We start from the raw sequence: 15,056 nt of genomic DNA, 5'->3' as shown, positions 1-15,056 counted from the left end.
AAATGTTGATTGATGTAGATTTTAACGAATAGCTCTCCTCCCTGTCGGAACAGAGTAATGTTTTAGAGCCAATCAGATTAGACAAATAATATTCGCAGGCGGGAGTATCACTGTTTTCTTCCGGGACGCTGCTGTCACCAAAAAATGGCTTCTCTTGACAGGGTAAAAGTATTAGTTTTAGGAGATTCCGGTAAGTTAAGTACCATTTTCTCAATTCAGACTCTTATATGAATATGCTTGCTTATTTGTAAAGACATTTGTTTATTCTGGGCAAAAATCAGCAGGTTTGCAACCCTTTTAATCTTTAATTAAGGGGCTTGAACTATTGTCAAAAGTGTGTTACAGTGGCTCTGTAAACCTGTTTACGTAACGCAATTGTCGCGTCTACAGGTGAATTCGGGTTAAAGGTGGACCGACAAGTGATGCTTAATTTAAAAACAATAATTGTACCTGTTGTAATGTATTCACACTGGTCACTGCAGAGCTACATGGTGCATTTACGTGTAATATGACTGCTTAGTTTGAGACGAATCAACTCCAAAAGTTGAAATTTGATTTGCCGAATCAAAGAGTGTCACCAAACAGCTCATTAAAGATATTTACTGGTCTTCTACAAGGTATATGCTTTGATGGAAACGAAGGATATTTTACACTGACATGTTTTTTCAATGGAGACTTGTTATCATGTAAAAGTGAACGTCTTCATTGTCTTGTAAGCAGCAGTAGTACCTATATCGCATTACATCGAGGCTGAAAATGGCTGAAAGACATATCATGATCTACCGGATCTACAAAATATGTGTCCTTGTGCCTAGAAATTATTTTATGAGTTTGTATTGATCCTATCAAAATTGTCTGTCATCCACTCACATTTCTTGCCTTTTACAGGGGTGGGCAAGTCTTCCTTGGTCCATCTGCTATGTCAGAATCAGGTGTTAGGAAATCCATCATGGACTGTTGGTTGCTCTGTGGATGTACGGGTAAGACCTCCGTATTTACAAAATTGTCATTCAGATAAGATCTAAAATGATGCTGGCCTTTTAAACAACAACCTCTTACATAACAAATTGTGTAAAGGCTGAAATGTTGGAACCATACATGGTCCAAGAAATAAAGTCAAGCACTTACTACACTGACTGGAAAATATATGCGTAATATTAGTCTAATATCTCAATATATGATTCACAGTAGTGGAAGAAGTATTCAGATCTTTTAAGTGAAAATAGCAGTACCACAGTGAAGAAATAACCTGTTACAAGTAAAAGTCACACATTCAAATTTTTACTCAGCCGTACTCAATATGCAGAATAGCCCATTTCAGAAAAGGTACATTATATTAGTAGATTATAATTATTAATGCATTAATGTGTACACCACTTTAATGTTGCAGCTGGTAAATATATTTCATTACTTTTCGACACTGACGATTTTAACACATTCATGTTGGATAGAAACGAGTATAGCACTCACATGCTACAGATGCTTGGGTGATTGAAATAATTGAAAGGTCAAAATAACAATTCAATTTCAGGTCCAAGACTACAAGGAGGGAACCCCGGAGGAGAAAACCTACTACATTGAACTCTGGGATGTTGGGGGATCAGTTGGCAGTGCCAGCAGTGTCAAAAGCACCAGAGCTGTCTTCTACAATTCAGTTAATGGTAAAGATGACTTTATATATATTTAGATAAATCTGAAATCATTAGGGTTTGCTATTATGTAGTTATGTCATTTTCATTTTTTTTTCAGGAATTATGTTGGTCCATGATTTAACAAATAAGAAATCCTCTCAGAATCTCTATCGCTGGTCACTAGAAGCTTTGAACAAGGATTCTTCTCCAACTGGAGTTATCGTCTCAAATGGGTAAGTAGACATGTGTCATGGTATTGTTTGTTTTCACATGGTGGAACATTTATACACACTGACATGGTTGTCAAAATGAAAGGTATTAAATTGCGACTAAAAGTGTTTGATAGTGGGGAATTTAGTCATATTCTTTTCTCTCAGCAGTGACTATGATAGAGAGCAGTTTGCTGAGAACCCAGTGCCTTTGCTGCTGATTGGCACCAAGTTTGACCAGATCCCAGAGAACAAACGCAGTGAAGTTCTCACTCGAACGGCCTTCTTGTCTGAAGACTTCAATGCAGAGGAGATCAATCTCGTAGGTCAACTTTTTCATTCCTACAAGCTCTGACCGTAAGCCCCTTTCAAACATGGAATCTGTAACATGCTGGCTTCATTTATGTGTGTTAAAAGCACATTTTCTTGGCATTCAAACGTACATCTCTGTTACAAAAACATTGTTCAACTATAACAAGACTATTACAAATAAAGCTGCAATGCTCCAGAATTATTTGGCATCTGGTACACGAAAGAAAGATCAAAGCTCTCAGGAGCTTCATCTTGTCTGACTGTTGGCATGTTTTTTTTACAGAAAAGTTTTTCAGGGTCTCATTCAAACATGAAGCTAAAAATGCCAGAGTAAAGTATGTGTCTGACAGGAAAGGAAAGTAAATGTAATAATTGTATGAAGGGGATTGGCTAATGTAGCTGTGATAATGATAAGCAGCTTGTCTTTGAAAGCACTGGAACTGTGATATTACCTCTAAACCCACCCTGCTTGGTGTATAAAGAGCTCATTCAGATTAGTTTCTATGGAGTTAATTTCGTAATGAGACACCTGAGAACTTGCATGCTGGAATTTGCACTCCAAAATGTTTTCGTACGCGTGTGTTTAATGTTTGTAATGTTCAATTTAATGTGTGAATGATTGCAATATTAGCTGCAAAACCGTAATGTTTAGATGGTCTCAGCAATTACGCTTGAGTGTGAGTGTTTTGTTACAAAAATAGAAAAGTATTTCTCATCACTTTATAAATAGGATGGATGGAGCTACAGTAGCCTTATATGCCATAACTTTTCCTATCCATACAAGTTTTTTGAATGGTGGTTATGTTTCTAATCTAAACTTGCTTGTGACATGCATGTGTTGTGGCAGCTCATCTGTGCAGAAAAAAAAAGTTTTCATGGGTTAATGACCCAGCAGTAAAATCAAATCTCTGTGTTATAGTGCGTCACAAAAAAAGAAAATGGAAGAGACCTGTAGTAACATTGTAGCCCCTTTGTGTATGATTTGAAAATCTATGACGTTAGTGACACCTAGTGGTATTATTAAAGATTACATCATGGCATGACAGCAATACACGCCAAATATTTACTTTTTTTTTTTTTTTACAAACAAACACATGCCATCAGAACAATTTGAAAGGAGCTATAATCACAGATATATTCTAACGTTTTAAGAGTTCACCTGAGTAAGAAAAGCTTTCTTTGAGGTTTGTGGCTGAAGTGGTATTCTGTTTTCGCAGGACTGCACCAACCCGAGATACCTTGCTGCAGGCACATCAAATGCAGTGAAGCTCAGCAGGTTCTTTGACAAGGTGAGAAACCCAGAGTGCTGTAATTATTTTCTGTGTCTGTAGAGACGATGTATGCAGTATGTAAAGGAGGTTATGTTTACCAAATGTTTCAGGATCCTCCAATCTATGACATATTTAACAATTGCCAACATTTACATCAGTTATTTAATTTACAGTAATTTGGTATTTATTCAGTGCTCAAAACATAATGTTACATTGAGGGAAGTAGTGTAACAATATGTTTTGTGGGTAACTTGAATTCCATTCCAAAATGTCAACTAAGCTTAACATAGTCACATAATAAGAACTAGTATGACATACTGTATGTAAGAATACTTACACATTACTTAAAAAGAAGTAAGAAAATCATGTAATTTCCTGTATTATTGTGTTGTGCCAAATGTGTAACCTGTGTCTGACTTTGACTTAATATGACAGCCGAGTGGGTATCTTCTTCTTCTGAGTACTGAGTTTCCTTTTTCAATGTCCATATGGGTATGTGAGTTTTGTATTTGAAATGACTTCAACCTATCTCTTAACAGGTAATAGAGAAGAGATATTTCACAAGAGATCCAAGTCAGGTGAGTTTTGCATTTCCAGTCTTTATTTCTGTTATAAGAATAAGATCAACTTTTCACCTGAAAATCAGAATTCAGTTGTGCCCGACGATTAGATTTTATTTTAAGGTGAACTGTTCTTTTACTTCTTTCACTTTCTATGCAGATGACGGGTTTCACAGACAGAAAACGGTTCAACTTCAAGAGTTTGCACTATGACTGACAGCAGTGGTCTGTGGTTTGATAGTGCCTTTGGGCTTCTACACCACAAGTAAACCATCTCACTCACTTTCTATATCACATTTCAGAAATGACAAGATGTGCTGTAGCAAGATGATAAAAGGAAAGGACACATGTTATAAATGAACAGTGAGATTTGGTGTTAAGTTTTTAAACCAAGTTTTTTAAAAATACAATCAGTTGTGCTTTTTTTCCCCACATATACCAGCTTCATGCATTGTTTTTTTTCAAAACTAAGACCATTAATCCTCGAAATGTTTGCTTTACTAAACCATGCTATTTAATAAGCAAGTGAAGGTAGCGCAATATGAATAGTGGCTCATGCAACATTCCCCAGTCTCTGCATCACTGTCTTAATCCAGGGGAGAAAGAAATGGACTTTAGTGAAGACATGGGGATACTTGGGATTATTACAATCACATTCATAGGTGAAAGCTGTTATACCCTGAGGCTTGCTGTTGCAGATAAGTGGTCCGCCGGAGTCCCCCTAGGAAGAAGGCAACAGAAAGACTTGATTGAGTAAAAGAAAAAGATTATACTTGTTTTTCATGAATAAAGGAAAACTATTTTCTCCATGTTTGCAGCATTATTGATGTATTTTATTTTATATAAAGTTAGTTACTTATTTGTGGGTCTGGTTCATACCTGGCAAACCCCTCCCATCTTTTTGTCAAATTTGGTGCATATCATGTGATCACCATTGAAGGTGTTTTTCCATATATTTTTGCACTCAAAGCTGAATTGCATCTTCTCCGTGGTCTCCTTCAGTACATGTGAGGCAGGCTTATCGGTTCCGGTTATGCCCCAGCCAGCAACGGTGCAGTTAATGTTGGCTGGGACTTTCCCATCTTTCTTAGGTAGTGCAATGGGCTTCACGTACTTATTCAGTGTGGCATTGTTTTTTAACTGTGAAAGAGAACAGAGCAGAACTGGAAGTCACAGCAGGTATAACTTGCTTTGTTTGTTTTTTTGCTGTGTATTTCATGGAACAGTTGATCCATCTGTCAGACATTTCAATGTGTTATGTCCTCTAAAAGCCACATAGAGTTTTTTTTAGAGGTAAAGCGCTTCACCCCCCACATCCTCACCCGCTTCAGTGCAAATGTGTCAAATCACCTCTTGCAGCTTTAACGCTACATAAGACATGCGAAAAAATGACAGCGTCAACCACTTGCTTTTAAACACCTATGTTTTGATATGAACGTTTACACATTTTATATTTACCTTGAGTAACATAATGTCATAATTGTATTTTCCTGTATATTCCGGATGTGGATGGTACTTAGCCACTTCGATCAACTGCTGACTTTTCTCTTCCTTGAAAATGTCATGTGCTCCAAGGACCACCATCATGGGCTGATTTCTGATAAACAAGGGAACAAATAATGTAAAAATATTTGGTTATGCTTAACAACCATACTTGGCACTTAACACGTTGAAGGGACTGAAAGCATAAATATAACAGACATTGAATTTGAAATACAAATGATATTTAAATAAAAAGTGTCAATCATTAAGAACCCCTGATAGCATATTTCTGTATTCTGTATTGTATGCCAGGCTGACAAACTGGATAATAATATACAAACTGTATATTATTGATACAACAAACAAATAATCAGTTATGGGAATAAAACAATGATTTAACTGAGTAATAATTAGTACCCGTTAACTTTGGTTGTGACATCAAAACATTTTTTCTTGTTGCTCTATGGTTCTGCATTGATGCATTATACACTCACTGTCTGCAGTGTGCTGCAGTTAGAACAAAGTCCTCCCGAATAAGTATCCCTCCACATGAATGACGTCCATTAAACTGGAGCGATGCCATGTAGGGTCTGGAGTGAGGCTTTGCAACCTTACCACCCACTATGCCACTCTCAGCAGCCCCTTACATGAGGACAGACGGTAAATTATTACACAGATTATGAAATACAAAGTGCCATATTATTAGTATTATTACGAAAAGAAAAAAGCTAAATCGGATAATTTATTCCAACCAAATGTGTACTTTCTCAAATTAGCTTCTTCTCTAACAGCAATCATTTAGAAAGGGATTTCATCTCATCTTACCAGTGAGGGAGAGCAGCCGAAAGAAAAAGAAAATGCAGTATGCGTGGATCATGGTCATTGTTCGGATGTAAAAGCTGACTGTCTGGTAGTGCACCAATGTATCACCTTTTGTAGTCAACACTCCAACTCCCTCAACGGAAACTTTGTGGGCAAGTGTCAAAGCCATTCTTTCACAGAAGAGAGGAGATCACACCTTTTCTTTCCACTGCAGCATGACTGAGACCCCTGTTTAGAGAACTAGATAAAACTGTCACCTTGTCAGTAGGGTTGGCACACAAACGTTGTTAAATCAGCAATAATCCAAATGTGTAGCACTTCACTATTGTACACCGTATGTCTCCTGGTGCCTCTACAAGTGTTACAGCAAAAAACAATAATGAACTCTGAAAAAAAGTTTTTATCGAGTTTAGGCCCTGACTATTTGAATCATCTATTTCTTGCCTAAAATCAGAAAGGTCCATATTAACTGTAGAAAATCACAAATAGACTCATGCTTGACTGTTGCTTCTTCTTCATAGGCTACATTTACTCTAAAGGAAGAGAGTTAAGGTAAAAGGTAAAAGGTTGAGTGGAAAACTGTGCATCAACATTAACCACAATGCGAACAAGGGTAGTCACACCTGACGTTTTAGCAGACTTACATTTACTCAAGAGCTCAAGCACAGTAAATGTAGTGTTAAGAGAGGCTGTAAACAACCAACAAGTGAGCATTTATTGCAGAAAATGCCAGTGGGGGGGTTGTATGATATACTTGGCCACACACTTGGTCTGAGAATGTGGTCTGATTAACCCTTCACACACGTGTCTGCTTGATAAGCTGTCATGGCTTGAGTATTATTAAACACATGAAACAAAAAAGAGCAGCAAAGGCTTTACAAGGGAGTTGGTACGCCTTATACCGCATGTGTCATTGTGTCTACTGAACACTAGATGGAGCTATAGGCATTTTTGTGTGAACAAAATACACTTAAGAAGGAAAATTAGCCGCCCAGCTCATATAGCCTACTTACCTCACTTCTAGTACTGTAACATGTTAATGTCTATGGGGATGGCTATACTATAAATATAAATTAGACTCATAGACTCACCTCTGTCTTGAGAGTCTCCATGGTGGAGCTTCATTGTCCTTTCAGACTTGTAATCTAATGTGAGTAATTCTAATGTTTTTGCCCTCTCGGAAAGGGGTTGTTTGGCCCTCACATGCAGTCAGACGGAGCAGTGTACTGTACACATTACCTTACAGAAGGAGGTGAAATCCACAATTCATGTGTTTTCCAGCAGCACAGCTCTAAATGGACCAATATGCAAGTGATCTTGGAACAGATGGTTGTCCAGATGAACAGGGTCAATGGTAATCTTCACCTTTTTATTTACCCTGATATCTTGCAGTTTGTATTTATGGAGGGAAACGTACAAGGTTAGAAGTGCAGACAATGCACTCCCACAAGTCCTTTGAACAGGTGGAGATGAAACAGACTTTGATGTTTCCAATATCACATAATGTTGGACTGGGGTTGGTTTTGATGAAGGATTACACTTTCTCAATTGCCACAGAAAAACATTTTGTGGGGCCATCTTGTCGAGGCAGATGGCCTTATCAAATTACCCTCATGTAATTTGAAGGTGTCGGTCTCAACATTTTCCAGAAACATGTACGGCTCAGGTGGATTTGCAATTTAACCATTGATGAGAGCAGGCAGGGATCTTTCCTGATTCAGTTCACATTGAACACGTCTTTTGGCTTCTCTAGACAGATCACATGGGCTCCAGGTTGAATTGAAGCTACAATATATCCACATAGCTTCACCTGCTTTTTTTTGTTTGTTATAGTCAGAGGTGGAGTCGGAGTGGAGAAAAGTGAAGACTGTCTCCATTTAACATTCCTCTAGGGCAAGATAATTGGCTGTTAAATGATGCATCTCCACAGTTTTGGTTGACAAAGTAACAGCAGCCTGAAGATCTCAAATAAAACTGACTGAAAGGTCACTAGTTCAGAGTCTAGCATCACTTTGCGATGTGAACAGCCCTCTGTTTCCCTATTAACAGCCTCTGAGAGCCCTATACATTCCTGAAAACTCCTGCTCACCGGCAAACTTTGACAGTGATTGTATTTATCAGTTTAAAGGTTATTGCATTTGCTTTAGGGAATAATTCCCCAAGATGAGGTGAAGAGAATGGGTTTTCAGTCAACTCTTAATCAAGTGGAGAAAGCAAATTTAAGTACATGAGTTAATGAAATTTCCCATGAATGATGCAACTGGGGCCAATCAGTACAGAGAAAAACAAACAGTAGAATCCTTGGCCAGCCAGTGCAGTTTAGCAGCCCTATTTATATGAATTTGATGAACCTTTGAAAAATTACCATTTTTTACATGTTGTTAGCTTGCTAACTGGCAGGCTAATTCAGCAAAACAATGTAAGAAGAGTCGAATATGTAAAGGTAAATAAAGCAATACATACACAAATGGGTGTGTGACCAAAACTCCCCAAAATTACATAGTGAAATTCTCAGATGCCGTTCTTGGCTTATTACTGAGAAAACCGAGGAGATGATGTTCGGCAGTCCAGCAATCATTCACAAGGTCGCCATAAATCAGGTTTCTTCATATAAATATCTTGGTGTCCACACTGACAGCTCGCTCACATGTCATCTGCATGTTGAAAACATTTGTGCTAGGCTAGGCAGAGGATGCATTTTTTGAGAAGGCTTAGAGTCTGTGGTGTAAATAGTAAATCTCTGTCTTCGAACAATAAGGTATATCTTATCTATCTTATATTATCTATGGTAAATCAGATGTATTAACAACATGACACCTTGGTTAGATAGTTAAGTAGCGAACAAGTTGATTATCTGAACACTACAGTCTGATTAAGCTATTTGTAATAAAAATGATTAAATTAAAAGCTGAACAGAAGTAAATCCTACTTTGTCTCATAGTTAGTGATGAGCCACTTTTGTGGCTTGAATTCAGAAATGTGATCAGCTGTTATTTGGATATAACCAAGAGCTGTGGACCTCCAACATGGCTGCTAAGGGACGTTGTAAGTGCTCTGTTACCTGAAAGGTCTGTAAAGGCAGTACAATGTATGGGTCGGACCATGTGTTGTACATAAACAATAAAAACATTAGTCAATTATCCCACCCATAACCAAAATGGACACCTGCAGCCAGTAAAACCATCACCCCCCTCAACCAGAGGACTGGACATCAAAGGAGTCCACTTGGTGGCTTCAAAGTGAGGAATTCTAGGGTCTAAGTGTATTCAATAATTTTTCTTAGCATGTTATAAAAAATATTACAAAAGAACACAACACAAACAACAAGCTTGGAAGTTGGTATTCCAGGGGATGGCATCAATCAGAATCATTTTACACAAATGTTAAAGACAATGTAGTAATGGCCCTATGGCTCATATTTTACATACACATTGTACATACAGATACATATCACACACACACACACACACAAACACACACGTATACAGTACATTTGAAATGTCATTGCAGTGTTTCAACCTCCGTTATTTACTTCATTAAAAAATTCATAAAACGTAATGAATGTTGCATTAGAAACATTACGCCTGCTTTCTCTTTACAGTCCCCTTTCTGCAACACTTGTGGGTGCAGAACAAGCAGCATTTGAGTGTCACCCACAGAACAGTTAAGAGAATGACGACCAAAAGGCCGATGACATCCAAGCAATGGTACTGAATCCAGTTTAAGTGATGAGCAGCTACCCTTAGATGTGCAGCTCCTTTGTGTCTCATGACAAACTCAGTCCAGAAAGCAGCCAGTTCCAAAGGCTGAACCGGACGGTCCAGGTGGATCTGAGACAGTGTCACCATCTTCTCTTTGTAACTGGGGAGAAGTAATATTTTGAAAAAAAAAAAAAAGAGATCGGTTTTGATTATCACAAGACACACAATATATCCTCACAGCCTACGTTACTAAAGTATGTTGACCCTAAAAATGTGTAAAATACGATCCGAAAGATTTCAGTCTAAAGATAGGGTGAGTATATTTACAAGGTAGGACACAAATAAAAAACATTTTTACCAGTAATTATTTTGGGGAGGAATTTGTGAACATTAGTACAGTTCTTATTCATGCTGATCAGACCTCTGCTCAGGTTGGAGGTCACCAAACTCCATAAACCAATAGAATGATGAAGGTTTAAGTTGCCTCATCTTAAAGGTGGTCTGTGGAGTTTTTGACCACTAGAAGCGCTTTGGGTCAATGTTTTTACCGGTACGTCCCTGTTTTGTTTGTATCACACATGCACAAGGACGTACATGTACACGAGGGTGACGCACTACACAGTCCTGCCAATGGTGTCACACTAATTCGCAGATCTTTAGGTGGTGGTAATGTGCAAAGAGATGCAGTCATTTGCCAGCAAAGACAGGGAAGAAGAAGACTGAGAGCTAGTAAACACGGACGTGAACATAAAAAAATCAGCTTTGCAAATGTTTTATGAGGAATGAAATGCATCCAGCACATTTCTTAGAGCTCAAGGATACACAATGCTGAATGTGAACATAACTTTTGTTTGTTTACAAGAAAACTCCACCTTTAATTTGTATCTTTAGTGAACTTTATGATTTCTACACACATCTGAGTATCTTTGATTAACATCCAGTTGTCTTACCTTTTGTCATGGATGATTTTATTTAGTGCAGCCACTAGGCTTTCAGCCGTCACATCATAAATGCTGAGTTTCTCTGCAACGCCACGGACCACCATGCGATGTACGTTGTCCCCCTGGTCCCCAAACAGTGGAAACATCAACATGGGCACAGCATTGCAGATACCCTCGTAGATGCCATGGGTACCTCCATGAGTGATGAAGACTTTAGCTTTGGGATGGGCTGAGGAGCACAGGGACAGCCACAATTACAAGTCCAGTCCACCACAAACCATTTGCATGTCATTTGAATAGGCTTTGGTTGGTTTGAATGGTAAGATTTGTGACATGATAGCAGCATCTCATGCGTTTTTATGGATAAAACTAAACATACCTAGGAGATCATTCTGAGGTAGCCATTTCATAAGTCTGACGTTCTTGGGTAAATCTTCAGGTAGGACCCCGGTGTATCTCCACACAACCTGAAACATAAATAATACCTCTTAATGATTAACATTTGATGTGCAAACTATTTATTTGATTAACTGAGAGTTTGGCATGTTTCCAACAAGGCAGGGTACAAAGTCCTATGGTTCAAACTGATTAGGGCTTTAGCATATATGCTGAGGGTGAAAATCTCTGGCTAATGTGTAAATGTTTGCCGTGCTTGTGTAGTTAGAAACTTGTGTGTTGTGTGTTTTATTTGAAGGGAATAAATATCCTAGTCTAACAGGAAGTAATTAGCGGAGATATTATCATAGACTGATTGGGTTGAATTAAGTACAGTTATTTATTATTGTGTTTCTGCACCTTTCTGTCTTTGCTGCTGTGACTTGTAAATTTCCCCGCTGTGGGATTAATAAAGTCTAAGTCTAAAAGTCTAAGTCTTAATCAGTTAATGTTATTTTTACCCTTTGAGGAATTTGCCGAAAGGCATCAAAGAACCGTTTAGCCACCTCCTCAGGCATAGTGGACACCATTGAGCCCAGGGTAAAGACAATAAAGCCGTCGTCTCCTGAGCCGTCCACAAACTCCTCCAAGTCCTGCAGGGAAGGAGAAAAAACACAAAAATGACGTCAGGTTTCAAAGTGTACGGATGTATGCTCATAGTAAAAGGTTTGATCTAGTGGACAATGACCGCTGTGCACCAGCTTTTTATTTTAAGGTGCAGCCATTACATCACTTCCATCTTTAAACATACTGAAGGGATTTTGTTTGATTAACCTTATTGATTAACATTGTATTCAGCATAGATCCATCTAATTAAGTAATCTTAGAAGCACAATCTCATTTGTGCTTATGTAAACAAACCATTTGCTTTTGTGGAGTATTTGATAACACAACAGGGCCCCTCACTTCTTTTCTTAGATTACACTGGCTAGAGTCCAGAAATCTGCTTTTCCTGGCTTAGATTTCATACACTGAATCTTACAGAACAGCAGACAAACCCGGCCTTTCACAATGTTATAAGCCAGTTCTTGGTAAATCATAAACAGTCGAAACAATCTTTATAATCGTTTCAGCATCAGTGTTTTGTACAGAAGCCCTGAGAGGCAAGTGAGAAAAAAAAATCTGGTGATCTAAATGTTTTTCTCTCCTGTGTTTTTTTAAGGAACTTAGAAATTATCATTATTATCATGGCAAAAAACTTTGTTACCTGTTCTGAAGTCATAAACACAGGAGAGAAAACATTTAAATCAGACTTTTTTCTCACTTGCCTCTCAGGGCTTCTGTAGTTTTGCTCCTGAAACAAATTTATCTCCATATTCTGTTCAAAAGTGAATGTGCTTTCTTGTACCACAGAAAATTATATCTGAAGGTCTTTATTATTTGTCGTATAACGCTTAAATATTTTGCAGGACCCCAAAATGTATAACCTGCATATTTTGTTTGAACCTGTATGGAATACTCTGACACACAAGCACTAATGCAGAGATGTTAAATTCACTGAATCTTTCCCTCTTAATATTTTGACGTAAATTTACAAAAAAAACAATTGTACTCATAAAAGTTGCAGACTGGTTCAAAACATGCTGCACAAGACAAAGTTTTTGCTGAAAATTGTCACCCAATTGCTGCTGATGGGTTCATCCCTATGAGTGACCCTTTTACTGAGTTAGTGTTATGTAACTGCTACATTGTCATTTTACCAATTGTTCATATAAAACTTGATTGGTGGAGCTGTTTGCAAATACAATTTCCTTTAACTGAATCCAGATGTGAATACTCTGGCATGCATTCTTTGAATACTCACCGCTGGCAGAGGAGCTTTCTTTGCACAATTGATACCTCCAATAAAAACCATGTTTGGCAAGACAGGTTTGGGCCATTCAAAAGCAAAGTCATATCTCAGAAGCCAGATAGCACCATGACTAAGAAGGTCCATGTAGGTCAAGTTGTCTCCGAAGTACCTGCTGGCCAGATCGTCAAAGTGAGCATACATTATTCTGCACAAGTAGGACTCCACAAAAGACATGAGCATGTTTTTGACTCTCTGTGGGAAGGTCATGATGTTTGTATTCCCAGCAAAGGCCACAGGAACATAGGAAGGAGGAGAGGGGCACTGGTTAGCCTTTGTATCCAGCTCACATGGAAGTCCACGCAAGAAATAAACAGCTGGAATGGAAAAGGCATGAGCCAGGATGGAGCCGCAGGGAAGGAAAGGGTCTGTAAGCACAAGATCGAAGCCCTTTCCCCTCAGTCGGCTCATCAGAGGCCGGTTGTTCAGCAAACTCTCGCAACCTTTCACCTGCATTGAAGTAAAGTTAATCAAACGCTGCACATTGACAAACAAATCTGTGATTTCTGGAGGCTTGAGGAACACATTATCCTTCAGGGTGTTGAAATTTCCATCCAGTTCAGCTTTGGTATAGGACACTTGGTAGATCTCAGTCTTGTAGCTCTCTGAGCTGTGGATCAACAGGCTGCTTTCAGGCACCAGCACCAAGACCTCATGGCCCCTGAGGCTGAGCTCCTTCACCAGTATCTTCATGCTAAGCCAGTGGCTCCCATCCACAGGCATAACTAACACCTTCCCCCCCTGAACGGGCCCCAGACTGATGCAGCATAGCCAGGCCAACAGCCCCAGTGTAGGAAACCACACCCCGTTTCTCATTGCGTCCTCTCTGTACTGCAAACTGGTGTGTTGTAAGAGCAAGTGCTGGCTGTTCTTAAGAGGTGGCTTTATGTGTGTGCGTGTGAGTTTAAATTCTGCAGGAAGTTCAGGCTGGGTTTTCAGGCGAGCTATTGTATAACCACAGGAAGACAGAGAGAGCGGAGATTCCCAGTGGAGTTTGTGGGCAGGACTTTGTCTCCAGATAATCATTCCCTTATGGGACTTTGCGTATTTTCTTTTCACTTCATGTCTTTCCTGTCATGTGGTCATTTATTTGTTTACATTCAACATATTTGAATGACATAATGTAACTTTCACCTTTTATATTGGAAGTTGCGATTTAATTTTCTTATAGTAAGTAGTATAGTAAAATAGTGTTTAAGCATTGTAAAAACATGATGTTTATCCAATGAAGTATGTTAGCAGAAATAAGTTTAGAAACTTTTAGGATATACAAAATTATTATATATATTATTATATAAATAATTTTCTTCATTCCATTTGTTCATCATGCTTAGTGCAATTTCTTATTGTATTCTTATTTATGTTCTTCAGCAGTGGACTCTAACAGTCAGTAAGACATGCAAGTCATTGTGGCTGTGCGTGTCTGCATCTCATACCGCCCACTGGTTGGTGCAAAGTCGTCTCTATTTACTTTGGCTGTTCCTCCTCTCCTCCGCCCTGAAAAACCCCCAACATATGCGTGCTTAATGGGCCATTGCATGTGTCCTGGTTTTTTTCCCACTCTCTCTAGTCACATATACCTACTGGTTGCGTGCAAAGCCAGGTGTAATCGGACACCTACACCCTCCTCTTTGGAGGGGGGGGGGGTGATAACATCAAACCAATGATGTAATTCTTGGAATTTTACCCCCAGTTACAACTTGCTTTACCTTAGGAAACCCCTTATGACTGTTGCCCTGGTTATGAAACTGACTAAGTAACTAGCTCATTCAAATTAAGTAAGACCAAGAATATAGTTATTAGAAGAATATCAAAAGTAAAGTAAGTTGAGCTTCATGGATCG

General features: G+C 38.6%; 3 protein-coding genes across 7 annotated transcripts; 1 reads left to right on the top strand and 2 right to left on the bottom strand.

Moving 5' to 3' along the window:
* Positions 1–136: 136 nt before the first annotated feature.
* Positions 137–4,792, top strand: rabl3 (RAB, member of RAS oncogene family-like 3). Of its 4 annotated transcripts, XM_070915264.1 has the most exons (9): positions 137–190; positions 889–980; positions 1,532–1,661; positions 1,750–1,864; positions 2,009–2,162; positions 3,370–3,441; positions 3,963–4,001; positions 4,144–4,248; positions 4,682–4,792. In XM_070915264.1, exons 1-8 carry the CDS (start codon positions 145–147, stop codon positions 4,198–4,200), a joined length of 705 nt encoding a protein of 234 aa, XP_070771365.1. In that variant the 5' UTR covers positions 137–144; the 3' UTR covers positions 4,201–4,248; positions 4,682–4,792. The 4 variants fall into 4 exon arrangements, with proteins under 4 accessions (XP_070771365.1, XP_070771366.1, XP_070771364.1 ...); XM_070915265.1 differs by having other exon boundaries at positions 2,012–2,162; positions 4,144–4,792; XM_070915263.1 differs by having other exon boundaries at positions 4,144–4,792.
* On the bottom strand, positions 4,007–7,411 carry LOC139292866 (granzyme B-like). 2 transcript variants are annotated; one of them, XM_070915261.1, is made up of 6 exons: positions 7,379–7,411; positions 6,396–6,527; positions 5,960–6,107; positions 5,442–5,580; positions 4,863–5,123; positions 4,007–4,704 (listed from the first exon to the last, which is right to left on the bottom strand). In XM_070915261.1, the coding sequence occupies exons 2-6, from the start codon at positions 6,454–6,456 to the stop codon at positions 4,537–4,539; spliced, it is 777 nt and encodes a 258-aa protein (XP_070771362.1). In that variant the 5' UTR covers positions 6,457–6,527; positions 7,379–7,411; the 3' UTR covers positions 4,007–4,536. The 2 variants fall into 2 exon arrangements, with proteins under 2 accessions (XP_070771362.1, XP_070771363.1); XM_070915262.1 differs by lacking the exons at positions 6,396–6,527; positions 7,379–7,411 and adding an exon at positions 6,291–6,348.
* Positions 7,412–9,610: 2,199 nt separating this feature from the next.
* On the bottom strand, positions 9,611–14,047 carry LOC139292865 (UDP-glucuronosyltransferase-like). The gene is made up of 5 exons (XM_070915260.1): positions 13,169–14,047; positions 11,826–11,957; positions 11,309–11,396; positions 10,939–11,158; positions 9,611–10,148 (listed from the first exon to the last, which is right to left on the bottom strand). The coding sequence occupies exons 1-5, from the start codon at positions 14,027–14,029 to the stop codon at positions 9,866–9,868; spliced, it is 1,584 nt and encodes a 527-aa protein (XP_070771361.1). The 5' UTR covers positions 14,030–14,047; the 3' UTR covers positions 9,611–9,865.
* Positions 14,048–15,056: the final 1,009 nt, after the last annotated feature.

Source organism: Enoplosus armatus, chromosome 11, assembly GCF_043641665.1.
Source record: "Enoplosus armatus isolate fEnoArm2 chromosome 11, fEnoArm2.hap1, whole genome shotgun sequence".
In the NCBI taxonomy this organism is placed as follows: domain Eukaryota; kingdom Metazoa; phylum Chordata; class Actinopteri; order Centrarchiformes; family Enoplosidae; genus Enoplosus; species Enoplosus armatus.
Note: the sequence above shows the minus strand (reverse complement) of the source record. Positions and strands in the feature narration are given on the sequence as shown.

Bases quoted from the DNA above. Each gene is read 5' to 3' on its own strand.
- rabl3 (XM_070915264.1), top strand. From the start codon at position 145: ATGGCTTCTCTTGACAGGGTAAAAGTATTAGTTTTAGGAGATTCCG. The intron at 981-1,531 runs GTAAGACCTCCG...ATTCAATTTCAG, and splicing joins GTTGCTCTGTGGATGTACGG to GTCCAAGACTACAAGGAGGG. The intron at 2,163-3,369 runs GTAGGTCAACTT...CTGTTTTCGCAG, and splicing joins ATGCAGAGGAGATCAATCTC to GACTGCACCAACCCGAGATA.
- LOC139292866 (XM_070915261.1), bottom strand. From the start codon at position 6,456: ATGGCTTTGACACTTGCCCACAAAGTTTCCGTTGAGGGAGTTGGAGTG. The intron at 6,108-6,395 runs GTGATACATTGG...TCCTCATGTAAG, and splicing joins TGGAGTGTTGACTACAAAAG to GGGCTGCTGAGAGTGGCATA. The intron at 5,581-5,959 runs GTGAGTGTATAA...CTTGTTTATCAG, and splicing joins ACTGCAGCACACTGCAGACA to AAATCAGCCCATGATGGTGG.
- LOC139292865 (XM_070915260.1), bottom strand. From the start codon at position 14,029: ATGAGAAACGGGGTGTGGTTTCCTACACTGGGGCTGTTGGCCTGGCTA. The intron at 11,958-13,168 runs GTGAGTATTCAA...CCTTCCCTGCAG, and splicing joins AGAAAGCTCCTCTGCCAGCG to GACTTGGAGGAGTTTGTGGA. The intron at 11,159-11,308 runs GTATGTTTAGTT...TGTGCTCCTCAG, and splicing joins ACCTCAGAATGATCTCCTAG to CCCATCCCAAAGCTAAAGTC.